This window comes from Centroberyx affinis, unplaced genomic scaffold (genome assembly GCF_046629955.1).
Source record: "Centroberyx affinis isolate AG114_WGS23_722 - 3 ecotype Tasmania unplaced genomic scaffold, CSIRO-AGI_Caff_v1 ptg001787l_1, whole genome shotgun sequence".
In the NCBI taxonomy this organism is placed as follows: domain Eukaryota; kingdom Metazoa; phylum Chordata; class Actinopteri; order Beryciformes; family Berycidae; genus Centroberyx; species Centroberyx affinis.
In genome coordinates, this window is record NW_027280178.1 from 188500 (window position 1) to 203726 (window position 15227).

At 39.2% G+C, this 15227-nt stretch overlaps 1 protein-coding gene across 3 annotated transcripts in view; it reads right to left on the reverse strand.

The window, feature by feature from the left end:
- The window catches only part of ccbe1 (collagen and calcium binding EGF domains 1), a 35511-nt gene extending 23350 nt beyond the window's left edge, over positions 1 to 12161 (reverse strand). For all 3 annotated transcript variants that reach the window (XM_071529429.1, XM_071529428.1, XM_071529430.1), the window contains exons 1-2: positions 12040 to 12161; positions 11864 to 11944 (exon numbers count right to left, since the gene is read on the reverse strand). In XM_071529429.1, coding sequence (XP_071385530.1) covers positions 11864 to 11944; positions 12040 to 12146 — 188 coding nt within the window. In that variant the 5' untranslated portion in view covers positions 12147 to 12161. The remainder of the gene's footprint in view (positions 1 to 11863; positions 11945 to 12039) is intronic.
- Positions 12162 to 15227: the final 3066 nt, after the last annotated feature.

The window sequence follows — 15227 nt, forward strand, 5'->3', positions numbered from 1 at the left end:
ACTTTCTGAACTTTTTGAATACTATGGAAAAACATGATCAAGATGACAACATCCAAAAATAAAAAGCCATATTAAGAGCGGGAAATGTGGCAAAAGAGAGAGACATAAAAATGGATTTTAAGAAAAGTGCTCCCCAAAGAACTGACCTCTTGAAAGGTGAACTTAAATCAACAGTATTGGTGGCGCAAAATTTGCTTTTGAGAAGAAAATCATTCATCCCAAAGTAAAAAATGTTTACAATATTGGCTCCAGCAATATTCATTAAGATGTAGATGTAAAAAGCAGATGTTCTTTTCCTTGTCCTTCCAATTGTCTGGGTTTGTTTGAAAAGAGCAGGACTAAAATAGATTTTTGGCCATTTCCGGTACTGTGTTACTCACTCCTCCCTACGATTTAGCAACATAAGAAACACAATGACATCCAGCCCTCCTGAATGGTCTACTTGAAGAAAGAAGGCAAGTTGAGGAAGAAGGCAAAACGCTTGAGCAATACCAAGCAGACTGGCATGATGGAGCTCTGCATCTACAATACAAACACACAGTCTGACAGGCAGACAAACACACTGGTTATCCTATGGTGAAGGACATGAACTGAGTTGAAACTGACTGAAAGAATATTGAAATTCAACAGTATACTTGCAAAATTAACAATGGAAGGGGCAACATATGTGCTGCCAAAAAGCACTTAACATGAAGCCCCTGTTCCAAAATATTTTATTAATGTTGAATGGTGCAGCTGTTTACAATTTAAATCGACTGGTATGGCTGAGTGTTCAATGGAGCAGGGGAACATTTCTTTTGGCTAGCTGGTGTCCTGCAGGACTGATAAATTAGCAACTTATTCTTTTTACTAATGGGAGAATAAATTAACACTTCAAGTGGCCTCAGGATGAATAACAATTAGCTATGAAAAAGACCCGTACATTGAGTAAAAAGACACACTGCTCACTCTACTGCATTCAATTAGCCGATTAACTTGTCATGAAGTTCTTGCTTTACAGGGTTTTGTTACAGGACAGTAAGAATGATGTATTGTGATAATTAGGGAATAAATGTACAATTTCAGTTCAAATTATTACATTTTATGCAAAGTGCTGCCATATTACAATCAAAAAGCTCTAGGCTTATTTCAATATATCTTTTTATGTAGGTACAATACAATCCCTTGTGTGGATTACAGCTATAGAGCACAGTCTTGGATATAGAGAGCAGAGGGCATGGAGGCTGCAAAACCACAACCTCTGGTTTAGATATTACCACCATTATGCTACTTTAACCATAGCACAACCACAGCATGACCAAAGCATGACCACACTGTGGTTCTCTGTGGAGAAAACAGATGGGCAAATGTGCATCAGCCAAAAAGATTAGAGTGGGCTTTTAAGAAGAGACAACATCCAACAATCCTTGATTATACATGATGGATTTTAAAGAAAATATGTACAAATTGAGGATAGAAATGTAAGTTGAATATGAAACAGACAGACAAAGCCTTAAAAAAGGTCCAAATCATAGACACCAAATAAATCTTAAAATTCATTTCACATACCATTTAGCAAGTATCCAAAAGTGTCAAAATGGTTTATGATGGTATTTAACACCAGTAGGCTACTGCACAAATGCCACAAAGACAAACTCTTTTAAATGTATTGGACTTGGCAGATAAAGTGATTCTGATTTGAAATGACAATACAGGGAATGAGACATCTAATGGATTTCCTGTGATGATAAAACTGCCCCTTTGATTTATGGTAATTTCTTTTCACATTCAGTCTTCATATTCATGTAGATATTCAACTGGCAACTCCACCTAGTAACAAGTATGCTTTATGCCTTTGAGAATTTAGGGGTATTTTATAGAGGGAGCGCATCAATCTTAATTTATTGCCTGTCCCCAAAATGATAACCTACTGTTTGATATGTGTAACCTGGGAAATAAGTTCAAATCCTCTAAACAACAGCTGTCAAAATATTCTGATAAAACAACTTCAGGCATCAGGAGCCATTATAAAGCATTTGAACTCTAAGCCATGGTCTTTCCGGTAAAGGCATGTTTTGCATTACAATCGTCTTTCAAATGGAAACAGATGACAAAATAGACTTCCAAGGAAACAAATCAAATTACACTCTGTACAGTAATACTGAAACCATTGCAATACGATTTATGATTGGCATCTGAGGAAATGATAGGCATGCTTTTTATTATATGTAAAACACAAATAACATCTTTAACTCCCCATTTGTAGGTAAGAAAACAAAACCATATAAATTACATTAAATATATAATTTGGTTTTCTCTACTTGTCTTGCTTATAGCTGCACAGTGAAGTGAATAATAACTTAATGTTAATGGAACATTATTGCCTAATATATGGTGTAAACCATTTTACTCAAAACATCCCTGGGAATTAGGATTACCTCAGATCCATCTTTCTCTAGAAAGGCTGACAACTTTCTGAAGAACAGTCTGTAAATGAGAATTAGCCTCTGTTTCCTTTTCTCTAATTAAACCTTTAGAAGGCAGACACCTGAGATGGAGAAAGCTCTCAAAGATGAAGGGTATCAGAAAAGATACCCATGGATTAGAAGTTTTTCTGCAACAGAGGTATCATTAAATAGACTGGAGAAGTATATAAAAGGTATTATGCTGACTTGACATTATTATCAATGCCACTGAGGAACAATGAAAGGTATTTTCTAAATCTGCGGACCTTGTTAATGAATCTTTTGGGGATGGGAGCTGTGAGAAATGTAAGGATAGTGGTCCTCGTTATCCACTGGGAGGTGGATGAGCAGACTTGTTGGCTTGAAGAGGTTTACTTTGATGTGCAGAAACATGATTTAATGAGAAAGAGGGTTGCCCTTTTTGCTGTGAGTACCTTTATTTAAACAGGGTAGGTACATGCCCTTATGGGCACTTTCATGCTTAAAGCGTTAAAGATGACTTTTTTTTTTTTGGCATTTTCGCATTTATTGACAGGGCAGTAGAGATTGACAGGACAGAGTCAGGACAAACAGGGCAGAGAGTAGCAAAGGGCACAGGCCAGATTTGAACCCATGCCATTGTGACCGGTTGAACCACTGGGGCTCCTCTTCCATGCTTTATTTTTGTCCCTAATGTCACACCAGAGGAAATGTGCCTTCTCAGAAAGTGTCCATGCCACTGAAGGACACACTTTTACTTAAGGTGTGTAGTGTGTGTGTGTGTGTGTGTGTGTGTGTGTGTGTGTGTGTGTGTGTGTGTGTGTGTTTGTGTTTGTGTGCAACCTAATTCAGCATGCACTTATGCCCCCTCCACCCAGGTGGGTTAGGGTTGGTGCGGGAGGAAGAGCTGCCCCTTTTTCATTTTTTGTTCCTGCTGCAAGAGACTCTGTGCATGCCACTGGTCTAACTGTAAGCCATGGCTCTTAACATTTTAAGTAAAAACTGCACTTAAAACTCCTATTTCAGAATTTCTGGAATAGTGAATCAATCAGCAAAGTAAATGAGTATCTTTATATGCATTCTACGGACATCACATTATAATGGAGAGGTTTGCTCCAAGGAAAGCGAAAGAGAGACCCGGGGAGAGCCTATCCAGAAGTGAGGCTGTGTGCTGCTGCTGGTGCTCCACATCCATCACTAAGGAATGCTCCACAACACTAACAACATGTCCTCCTCTGCTCTCACCATGATAACTTACACCCCACTGCAATTTCCTCACTGCTTTTTAGGGAATGGGTATGGAAGTCATCTTCTCCCCTAATAGAATATATAATATTTTCCCTCGTCTTTCTCGTTGTGTGACAATGACGCTTAATATTGATAAAACTGGTTAAACAGCTGGATAAACAGCTCCTTCACATCTTATCTGAGATAAAAACTTAAAGGTACACTATGTAAGATAGTGCACCCCCTGCAGATGCAAAGATGAATAACAAATCTAAATCAAAAACAGCGCCACATACACACCCTCTGACTGAGCAAAACAAATGCAATCAACACTGACTGTGATAACCTCCAACAACACAGTCAGTTAGGAGTAGCGTAGGGTATTAATCTTAGAACCTGCAGAAATTATTCATGGCCATGTGGAACGACTTCTATCACAACATTAGTAGAAACATGCAAAGTGCAACACAGCTAAAAGTGTAACAGTAATGGCTGGGGATCAGTGAGCTACAGATTATTACAATCAAGGCTAAGAATTTTGCAGAGGCACATCAAAACAGACCACATTGAATTTATGTCCTTGATTCACAATTTCTCAGCAAATCAGATGGCTAAACTTAGCCATGGTTAGTATAACAGCATATAATGTTAGTAGCATCCTGTCACTACAGCAGTGCAGCAATGCAACATGCATAACGTTGGCCGGTTAGCTCTATAATGGAAACACATTACGAACCAACTGGGCTTTGCCTTTATCAGGTTCAGCCCTGCACAGCTCCACATTACTGGTTCTGAGTAATGGAAATGATGTATTAGATCTAGTTATTAGGGCTAGACTAGTTCTCCTAAAAGCAATAGTGCACAAAATGTTACATAGCGTAATTTGCCTGTCTACGAGAGTTTTCATTTCTTTGGTCTCTCACAGATTTCTCCATCTTTCAATAACAATACCAATGTTCATTGTTGTTTTTGACCTTGTTCTATCAAAGGCAATTTGGGAGGCATACTGGGGTTACAACTAGTCTTACAACTGGCTGCTCCACCATGTTTTACACTATTCACCTGTCGTTGGGGGAGGCAGAGCTGGTTGAGCCTGAAATAAGGGATGGGAGGGACTCCAACTAGGAGCTTTTTTATGTCCCGTAAAAAATACAGGGGACAGTAACAAACCAAAAAGGGAATGAATAGATTAGAAATGTATCCCTTCATCATACAATTTGACCTACTGAGAAGATTGTTGGCTAGATTAAAGTAAAAATCGTACATACTACCTTTAAGCTTTTTTTTTTTTTGGCTGCTAACATATCAAAATGAAGTGAGATTTTAAAATTTAATCCATCACAAAAATAAAGTACTGAAACCAGGGAGACTTTGCACCTGATCCGCACTAAAGACAAAGTTGCTGACTAATCTTTATGAATCAACCCAGCAACGGGCTGTAGGTGGGTAGCCATAGCAAAAACAACAGTGGTAATCATCATTACTTTACCAGACAACTTTCTCTGCACTCTCACTTTGAGTACGCAACAGGACTTAAATCCGACAGACAAGGATCATTAGCTTAATATGGCAGCTAACCTCCCCCTCTAAGCCTTTAGATCTTATGACCTTTCAACTGTGTGGGAGCTATCATTAAAGAGCGACCCCAAATCCCCACGTCAACCCCTTGAATCCACTAAACACACTGCATTATACAACAGTCTATTTCAGTTAATGGGCTTCATGTCCTCTTTCAGAATATTGACAGAAAACAGATGGTGATGTCTTTTCTTTGATGGGACATGTATGTCTCAGGGTTGTACGAATTATATGATAGATTTGTGCACAGTCTTAAGGTTGTGTGAAATATTCACCAAATGCGTTCAGCTGTTTGTAAAAGCAGTATTTCACGGCTTTTCAGAAGAAGGTGGAGAGTGCAACATATCCACGACTGTAGTGGTGTACATTATACCAGCAACTTTTACTCATGTAAGCTGAGTCAGCATACCGTGGTGTTAAACAGTGCCAGCTTTTGTAAATCATTTCAGACATTAATTGCTGTGATTGTCATCAGTATTATCACATTCTACATCTACAGCTACATCTACTGAGGCTAATTCTGGTAAATTGTGTTTCACTCAAAGAGCTGTTGGGAAACAGTTTGGACTTGTTCCATGCTCTTTACTTAGACGACTGATTTACTTCATCAAGATGGATTTTCATCGTTTTAAATAGTAACTGCAATAGCCTGTACTGTTTTCTTTCCTAAAAAAAATGCTGAATTCTTTTGCAGTTAAAATCGAGTCAAAAAGTGCTTCCTTGGTAACTCAAGGCGCAGTTGGATTTTAATGAATCAAAACCTGCTTACATTGACTCTGACACTTATTTTCTGTGTTTTTGGAGACAGGGAGAACTTTGAATGAAACATTCATCTTAACAATATTGTTTAGAATAGAACAACAACTGTAGCAAATTTATTTCTGCTTTGCTATAGCGCCTCATGGGGGTAAAACAGCATGAAAAAGCATGGTCAGACAGTCAATCATACAAACAATCTTTCTCTCAGGCTCTCTCTCTTCCTGTTACTTAACTGGCAGTTTCACTTTTACAGTGCTGTGTTCTATGATGCCCTGCCATGAATTATGTTGCTGTTTTTTTTTTTTGGTTTGGTTTTTTTCCTTAGAATTCTACTAACTGGTCCTCTGACAGCATATTCAGTAACATACATTGAGTGCTTTGATAAATTAGGTTTCAAGTAATAAAAAACATCTGGAGAGAATGTCTGACTGACATTAATCATTGTAAATTGCCTAATATTTCCGTCTCACTCACAAGTGCAATCAACAGTTTTCCAGTGCAGGGTTTTCATTGTACAATAATCACTGTGGGATGAGAGATCATACTGTATCTATGCATGCAGAATTTGAACCTGAAACTCAGTATGAGCAAAAACAACAGTAAAGCTATAGACAGATCCAAGGGGTTGGCACATTTACAACTGACCACTATTTGAAGGACTGCAGGCTATTGAAAAACTACTGATTGTCGTCACAGCAGTCAATATCTGAGCATGGCAAGGTCCATACATACTCATTTAATAACATCACCTGTAATGTGATGTTATGCAGTGTTATGCAGTGTGATGCAGTTACACATTCAAAAAAGGGCATGGAAGCTTTGACTTCCAGGTTTTTCCACCAAGAAATTCTACCAAAAGAGTCTCTCAGTAATCTCGCAGTATATCGAGACTCATTCTACTTTCCAATGCAGAACGTTCATTGTGATATCAGGAACAAAGTAGCCCAGTTTTTCTCGGCCCAAGGAACAAAACCATAAATCTACAAGGAAACTCCAACTGGGGCCTGTTGAATCCCTTAGGCTGTGCCACAGATAGATCCTTCATAGAGCCACGGCCACTGGAGGGATGGCAACATGGCAATTCAACAACAGCAATCACAAATGCATTTCTCTTGTTGAAAGCGGTTTGAATTGGGAGAGGGTACATAGCACACTTGCCAAGAGGATTATTGCAAGGCATGGAATACATTTCAAGGTGATTTGAAAAGCAGATTTGGATGTAAACAGGAAAGTGGTCAGGTAAGTTGAATAATCAGCTTGTCGGGGAATAAATTGACTTTATTGGCTGAAAAGAGCATTTCACTATATCAACCAGTGTCCCCACAATGATTGAGCCTGACTGGACATTACACAATAAATCAATTACTGGTTTTACAGTCAATGAAAAATCTTGATTCCCTGGTAGTAATAATCACACTTCATCTAAATCCACATAAAGGACAGCAAAATGTAAGAGAAAACAAATGAGGGAAGTAAAAAAACACTTAGTTTCAAGAGCTATCAGTGCAGGTCATTGAAATGGATAGATAGAGACCAACAAATGTTTGGATCAGCTAAGCGCATGTGAAGTATCGCGGCTATCTTGTCTCACAGGGGGGTGAAAAAATGTTGTGAGTTATCCTCTGTCTCACTGTTTCCTCAGCCTCACCAAGTCCTTACAGAGTGAACTAGAGTTCCCTGGAATTCCAGAGCCGAGGAGGAGGGAAACAGCGGAGCAGAAGAGAACACAACAAAATGCTTAGTACCACCAGAAATATTTGGTAAAATAACAAAGCAACAATTACACATGCCACATATCAATTATGTGTAACCGTTACGGCTGTAGAGTGGAAACACTCACTTTGTCTGCCCTGCTACTCTCCCAGAGAAGCTTTTCCTTTACAAGGTAGCTAGGGCTGGCGAGTATACACAATAAATCAAGCCAATGTAATCACTGCTTCATGTGTTTTCTTGTCACCTAAGCAAAGTTATAAACAAAGATTATTTATGTGACTTTATCCTGTGATAGTTAACACATAGGGTCTGGCTCTCATCTTGGGTTTTCAGATATGTCATCTGATACTTATGATCTGATAATCTATGCTGCTGCAAAATTGTCTGTATTCAGAATAAATTGCATGAGGTTTCATTAGTATGATAAAACAATATAAAAACAACCAAATAGTCACTTTTTGTTCTTTTGCCAGTCTCTTAAAGTAGCCTACTAATCCTTGACATTTTCATATAATTAAAGGTCAGTTTTGCTACACTTTGATACACTAGTGATTCAACCTATATCCAGTTCATGAAAGCTTTCACAATTGCTGTTCTGAACACCCGGTGTCTGGTTGGTCTTTGCTAGGAAAAATCCTCTGCTGCACAGGAAGTGATGCGTTTTACGTATCCAGCAGCAGTAACAGCGGTTTGTTTGGAATAAACAGAAGAACCGGGTAGTTAGCATGAGCGACAATAGCCACCGTCTGAACAGACAAAGAAAGCCACCTACAGAAACTCAAACTTCATTAACAGAAAATCCAAGAAAGAGTTCAAAGTATGGGCAACACTGAGTACAAAGTGATCTCTGGGAGATGCAGAGCAGAAACACCATGGCAATGACTGCTGAGCATCAAAGATATTGCCAAAATCAAACAAACAAGGAACTCACAGATTGCCATCTTAATACAACCCTCCTTTGTCTTTTAGAACAGCAGTTATGTTTTAATCACACAAATTCTTGAATATTAGGTGAAACTTCAGGAAAAAACAAACCTGAACAATAGGCTTTTAGCACCTTTCTCATCCCATTGTAATGCAACATCTACCTCTTTCAGAAATACAAACATAAGCAAATATTTTGAAGCTTCAAAAGACAAAATTATGTTTATATTTCATTTGCTGTCAGTCATTAGGTCATGAGCTACACCAAACAATCAATTCTAACAATCTGCATATAAAAAACAACGAGGTAAGTAAGTGAGGGAAGAATGTTACTATGCACAGCCAGTGAGCCAGACAGATAAGGTCAGAGCTAGCTGTGGCCCCAGTGTTGCAGCTGCAAGTTGTCTGGTACTATGACACATGCCTTCTGGGTCTCCCTGGTGTCTCCTTTGATGCTGTTTGACAATATGATAAATACTACAAGGATGAGAACCAACTGTGCATCATAATACGGTCAGCAGCATCAGGATGTTCCAGTTCCATTCAGGCATTGATTCATTGAACTCAAATAGTTCAAAAGACAAAAATGTTCAAAAAACAAAATGTTTTCAGATGTGCAGACAAATTGATACTGTACAGACAGTCTAACGCCATCAGTGTATATTTTCCAATGTCAAACAACTCTGCATCTTGCCTACTTAAATCAGGTTCTGTTCCCTTTAAGTGCACCTTAGTCATGCCAAATCATAATTACACTGGTATTTTGGAATGCACTGTGTTTCAGAGAAGGCCTGAGTATATTATTTGTCAGGGCAAGCTCCACAATCATTTCGCAATGATAAGATTTCTCTTCAACCCATAACAGAGCTGATAGGCTGTCATCAACCTGCACACTACAGGCAGACTGAAATGTGCCCTAAGCCATGCAGTCAACATTATACTGTCTCTTTGCTAACACCAGTCTTTCTTCCTTAAATAAACATTATGGGAAACAACTGTGACTGCAGCCAATAACCATAAACCAACATAATTATGTTAAGAGTGTGTTAAGACCAAACATGTCATCATATGCTTAAACGGTGGCCAGCAATGCAGAAATGAAACCTTACAGTCTGCATCTTAATAGAGCTATTTAACACATTTCTTTGGTTTTCAACACTTTTCAGAAAAAAAATGGTCATGATCATTTATATAACCTTTGACCTTCATTCACTGTTGTATAATTTTATGTTTCCATATTTAAAGCTACACTGGGCCAGATTTTTATGTACCCATCTTATCAGCCTGAATCACAAAGTGGGGCTGGCAAAGAGCATTGAATAGCTTGAGGAGTATGTTGAGGAATACGTTCAGTGGCCGGTTATTAATGCCAAGATGCTCCACAGAACGTTTCAGGAAGTCATTTGTGCCTTTAGCTGTAAAGCTTGGCACCAACAGGTGAATGTGCTTTGGATTTGGACATTGGTGCTTTTACATTGTAGCCTACGTGTTGGGTATTCACTGGCCTTGTTTTTTTATGTGGAGGACTAGGCTTGTATTGCTGTATCGGCTTGCACTCTAAAAGCCTATATCCTTGTTATATGTATTGCTATTAACTGGTGAACTCGCATGTATCTGGACATTGGGCTCTATGTTGTGTGTATTGGGTATTCACTGGCCCGGTTTTTATATGTAGGTCCAGGTTTTGTATTGCTGTACTGGCTGTACTGTAAAAGCCTACAACTTGTGTGTGTACTGGAATTGCATTGTATCAGTATCGCAATGTTTTCTTTTTTTACTAATTTTCTGTTGTATTGGCTCTGGCTGGTTCCTGAGCAATACTTATGTTTTCTTGGAATGTATTGTTTATCCTATGTGTTTTCTTATGGACTGTGTGATCTGTCTTCTGTATGTGTCTTTTATGCCTGCTGTGGGATCTGTTTTTTCTATGCGCACATGACCAACCCAATTTCCCCCTTGGGGATTAATAAAGTCTATCTATCTATCTATCTATCTATCTATCTATCTATCTATCTATCTATCTATCTATCTATCTATCTATCTATCCCTCCTGATTGAGACCCCATTAATTTGCCCTATTTGCCCAAATGAAACTCTGGTGTTGGGTATGAAGAGTTGTATTGTCACAGAATACTCCGTCCAGAGAAAGCTGGACGTTTTTTTAAATAATACACTGGTTCAGGACTTCATCCATCACACAGAGAACAGCCCTCTGTTCCACTTTGCTGCTGTATGCAAATCTATCCTCCTATGGTAAAACCTGCCAAATCCCACCTGCTTGGAGGAAGTGATATCAATATCACATGATATATACAAATGTTTTGAATGGTCAGTTCTAATACTTATGTACCTTTACATTAAAATCAATAAGTTGAGCTGCAAGGAATGACACACGGCATACCTGAGTGTTTGACTAAACTAGCTCTTTGAAGTCAGTAAATTATATACAAGTGTCTTCATTATGCTTGTGTTGTGGCCCCTGGCAATGAAGGCAGATTAGGCTCTGACAACTTAATCCTAGTCTCTGACAAGAGTTTTGGGAAGCAACATTGTGTCTACTTGAACTGTTATAAACCATGATGTGTCAGAGAGAAAGCATAAAAGTCCATAGGCATGTTGTTGTAGCTAGCTGAGATCCCTCTTGATCAGAAAGGATCATTTAGGGGAAATTGTATGTTGGCCAACCTTTGCCCAGGAATCACTTTCATCTCAACACATTGGACGTGTTATTATAGCTGAAAAGCAGCCATAATGTTTTGCAATATCTTGTATGATTAACCACTGAAGACTTATGAGGAGACTGGAAAACACTGAAACTACTTTAACTCAGTTTGTCCACCTTTTAAAGCTCAAACAAATATTTCTTATCAAGATTCATAAAAGTAATTCATATATCCTACAGCATAGTAAAAAGAAACATACTGGAGTATGTTAACAAATATTGATTGAAAATAATTATTAGCAGTTATCTCTTGGTGATTTTTTTTGTTTACCACTACATCAATGATTACATTTATTTACAATACAGTGCGTTTCATGAAGCAGAACTGGCTATTTTCCATTTCACCAGGTTAATCATGGGCTAAAATCAAGGACAATGTACATCATGGTTGTAAAAAAATAAATGAATGAATATTGAACAATGAACATCAATGTTACATCATATAGAGCAGCATTGTGTATTTTGATTGAGTACAGACAAACTGAGTGTTGAATCTAGGAAACTTGAACCAGCCTACCTGTAGCATGTGGTGACTTCTCCTGTTGATTTCAAGCAGGGGTATTTGGTTGTGGCAATCTTATGTTCAGAGCAGGCTTCACTGTGAAAAACGACATTTTGCAGCAAAGTAAACATTAACTTTCACCTCATGCAAGCAGCCTTCATGTCATATGGTCCGACACTGCGCTACATTACCCGTCAGTGTCATCCTGCTCTTCTCGGTAGGACCAAAGCAAGCCTCCTGAGAAAAACATGCAGGTCACAGTTATCAGAAGAGGGCTGCCGCTGCGTTTTAGTATCATCTCATCGGTCCAGTCACCTGGGTCCTGCGTGCGAATTTGAGAGCTGAAGTGATTGGCTACTTAGTTTCTACTGTGGACCCAACTTCTGTATCCAAACTGGTGTCGCACACCTTCAGACCCTCCCACTGATCCAGCGCTTCGGTAAAGAGTGTACGTCTATCATGAATTAATTCCTTTTAATTCGTGTGTTCTCCGCGTCTTGGGCGCGCTGTGGAGACTGCGCTCAACTTTCCCTCCTCTGCCGGCACATCATCCTGCGCGTATTTGTAAGACTTTTGCCAAGTTACGTCAAGAGACCCAAAAAGCGGTCTTCCTTTTTATGATTTTTTTTTTTTGATGACCCCCTTAGGGTAAAGGGCCTTCTGGGTAAATGGTTCAACACAGGCATCCAAACACCTTTTGGTTAATGATTTAATTTCGGTAAAACAGTCTTTGAAATTTGACTGGGAGAAGACACGCCGGCACATGCACGCAAATACACATGCACATACGCACACACACACACACGCACACACACACACGCACACACACACACACACACATACACACACACACACACACACACACACACTGTTAAATGCGCTATGTGCGTCATGATGTCCACATCTTTGCTACCACCGCGCGGCTGTTCATGAAATAACAACCCTGTACTAAAAAGAAAAAAATAATAATAAAATAAAAATAAAATATTTGGCTTAATATCAACTAGACTGAAACATAAAATGACCAAAATTATTTGAGGTGTTTGTTTTTCAGTCTGAAGGAAATTTGTCATTTAGACACTAATAAAGCCAACACATTTGCACTGGCATTATGAACACAAACTGCACAAACTTTACGTGACTTTTTCTACCTGATAGAAACAATATTGGAGCTGGAGAAAACCATAGCCTTTTAACAGCCTTTTAACTTCATAGACAACTGTCAGTGTCTTAATAAGCAAAGTAGATTACTCATCCTATTAAAATGCTGTGGATTTATGGTGCGTAATAAAGGAGTAAAGTGATCAAAAACAAAGTTGAGTAGCCTGTGAGCCATTTGAGTAGCCTGTGAGAATAAAAATTTGTTTGTGAATTAACTGAGCATTTAAAAAAATATTACCAACTTAAGTATTATAGGACAAACATGAAATATTCATAGCTGGGGCCAACTGACCCACTACATGCTTCATTATATCAGGTCCTAACATTTGTAATCTTAACATCAGGCATCAAACCTTCAACTCTAAAGATATTGTTGTAATGTGTAATGATGAGGTTGTAATGTGCAAATATTAAATTATAATTAATTGTGAAATTAACTGTCCAACTCATCTGAATTAATTAGCTGCTCATCAACATTTTCTCCTCATCACTGTTTGGTCGAATAATTTGAAAGTTTCATTATTTCAACACATCGATATGACAAACTATGGATCCAAGTTGTAACTTGCGTGTGTTGTTTTCATCAGTAAATAACCACAATCTGTAGTTACTGGAGCATCAAGCCTGTACATGTTGCAGGATTGTTTAGAGATAGCAGGATTCCTAAAAATCCAAACTCACTCTCTTATTCATTCTCCAGGCAAACTCTGCTGAGAGAGGGGAGCTGATGAGAAACCCTACACTCAGTGGACCAATTTGCTGACCTTTGTTCTGAATGACCTTGACCTCTGTGTGACCTCTAGCAGCAAGCCTGATCTGAGCACACACCATTCACTGCAGAACCCAAGAGTTCTTCAGTTTCTCAGGAAAGCAGTGTGGCATTACAGGGAGTTGGATAGCAGAGCCACTGAGGAGCCTGTAAAGGATATCCCAGTGAAACAAGAGGACTGTGGTGTCACTTACAGCCACTAGTGGCCTTTCAATCTGTGAGGTCAGTCAGGTAAGATTTAACTTCATTTAGTGTATGACATTAGTCGGAGGGAATGGGTGTTCCGGAGGAACTTATGGTAGTGCTACACATTATTTCCTGTTTCAATCATGGTTTCTTTTTACACAAGACTGGGAATCCGACCTATTCCAGTTTAATATAGACATGAGCAGTAGAGAATGACACCTTAAACCTGCTTTGAAGGGCCTGTTCAAGCATGACCTTTTCAATTCTGGGGAAAGCAGCGTTTCTCTCGTCTGCCTGCTTCATGACACTGAGCCTCTGTAGCCCATCCACTGTCTGAAAGTGCAGTTCTATTTCTGGCCACTTGATGGCCCTTTCAACCAAGGGATCACACCCCACCCCTTTCACCACTATCGTCATCATCGCCCACAAAATGGATGACAGCTTTTAGAAATACCAGGGTGCGTCACGACTCTGAGGTGCACATGCTGTGCCATTTATGTTCCACCTGTTTTGATGCCTCAGCAGCTTGAGAGAAAGAGAAGACTTATCATTCCTGCAACAGTGCAATAACAGCCCAATGTTGCAGGCTCGTTCTGTATCAGGGTGCAGGGCTTCTATTAACCCCAGTAACACAGTAACATGTCCTGCCTTAGAGATATGAAATGATTGTCTTTGAATGACTCTGTTTTGATGGCCTTTTCAATTGGCATGTAATCATTTTCCGGGAAACAACATAGAGCAATGCAAGCAATTTCTGTTGTTTAAGCTGGTGATGTACTTTATTGTCCCTTTGAAAAAAAACACTCTGTGCCATTGGCCTCAGGGCATAAGAAGTTAGAGTCTGTTTCCCTGGACTGCTGGCATCCTGGCCTTAATCAGATATTTATTTTGTGTGTGTGTGTGTGTGTGTGTGTGTGTGTGTGTCTGTGTGTGTGTGTTTGTGTCCTGTTTGGACCCCCACACCCTTAATTGAATGACAGATTTAGTAAAGCCAGTAAATGGTCTCACCATATATTTCCTGGGTAAACCCCTTGTTTGCTCACTGTTTAACCACATCAGTATCAGCTATTAGCTGATCTGAACTGTCCGTTCCCTGAAGTAGAAAGATTGGTTAGAGCAGCGCTGGTCCGTTTTGTACTGAGCAGTGCCAAATCAAGTTAGACTGGCTAGACTTTAATGGCTCAGCAGGGAAAGAATCTGGACCAACTAGAGAACAAATGGACCCAAAATGAAATCGGAAGAAAAGACAGGGACCCAAGAAGA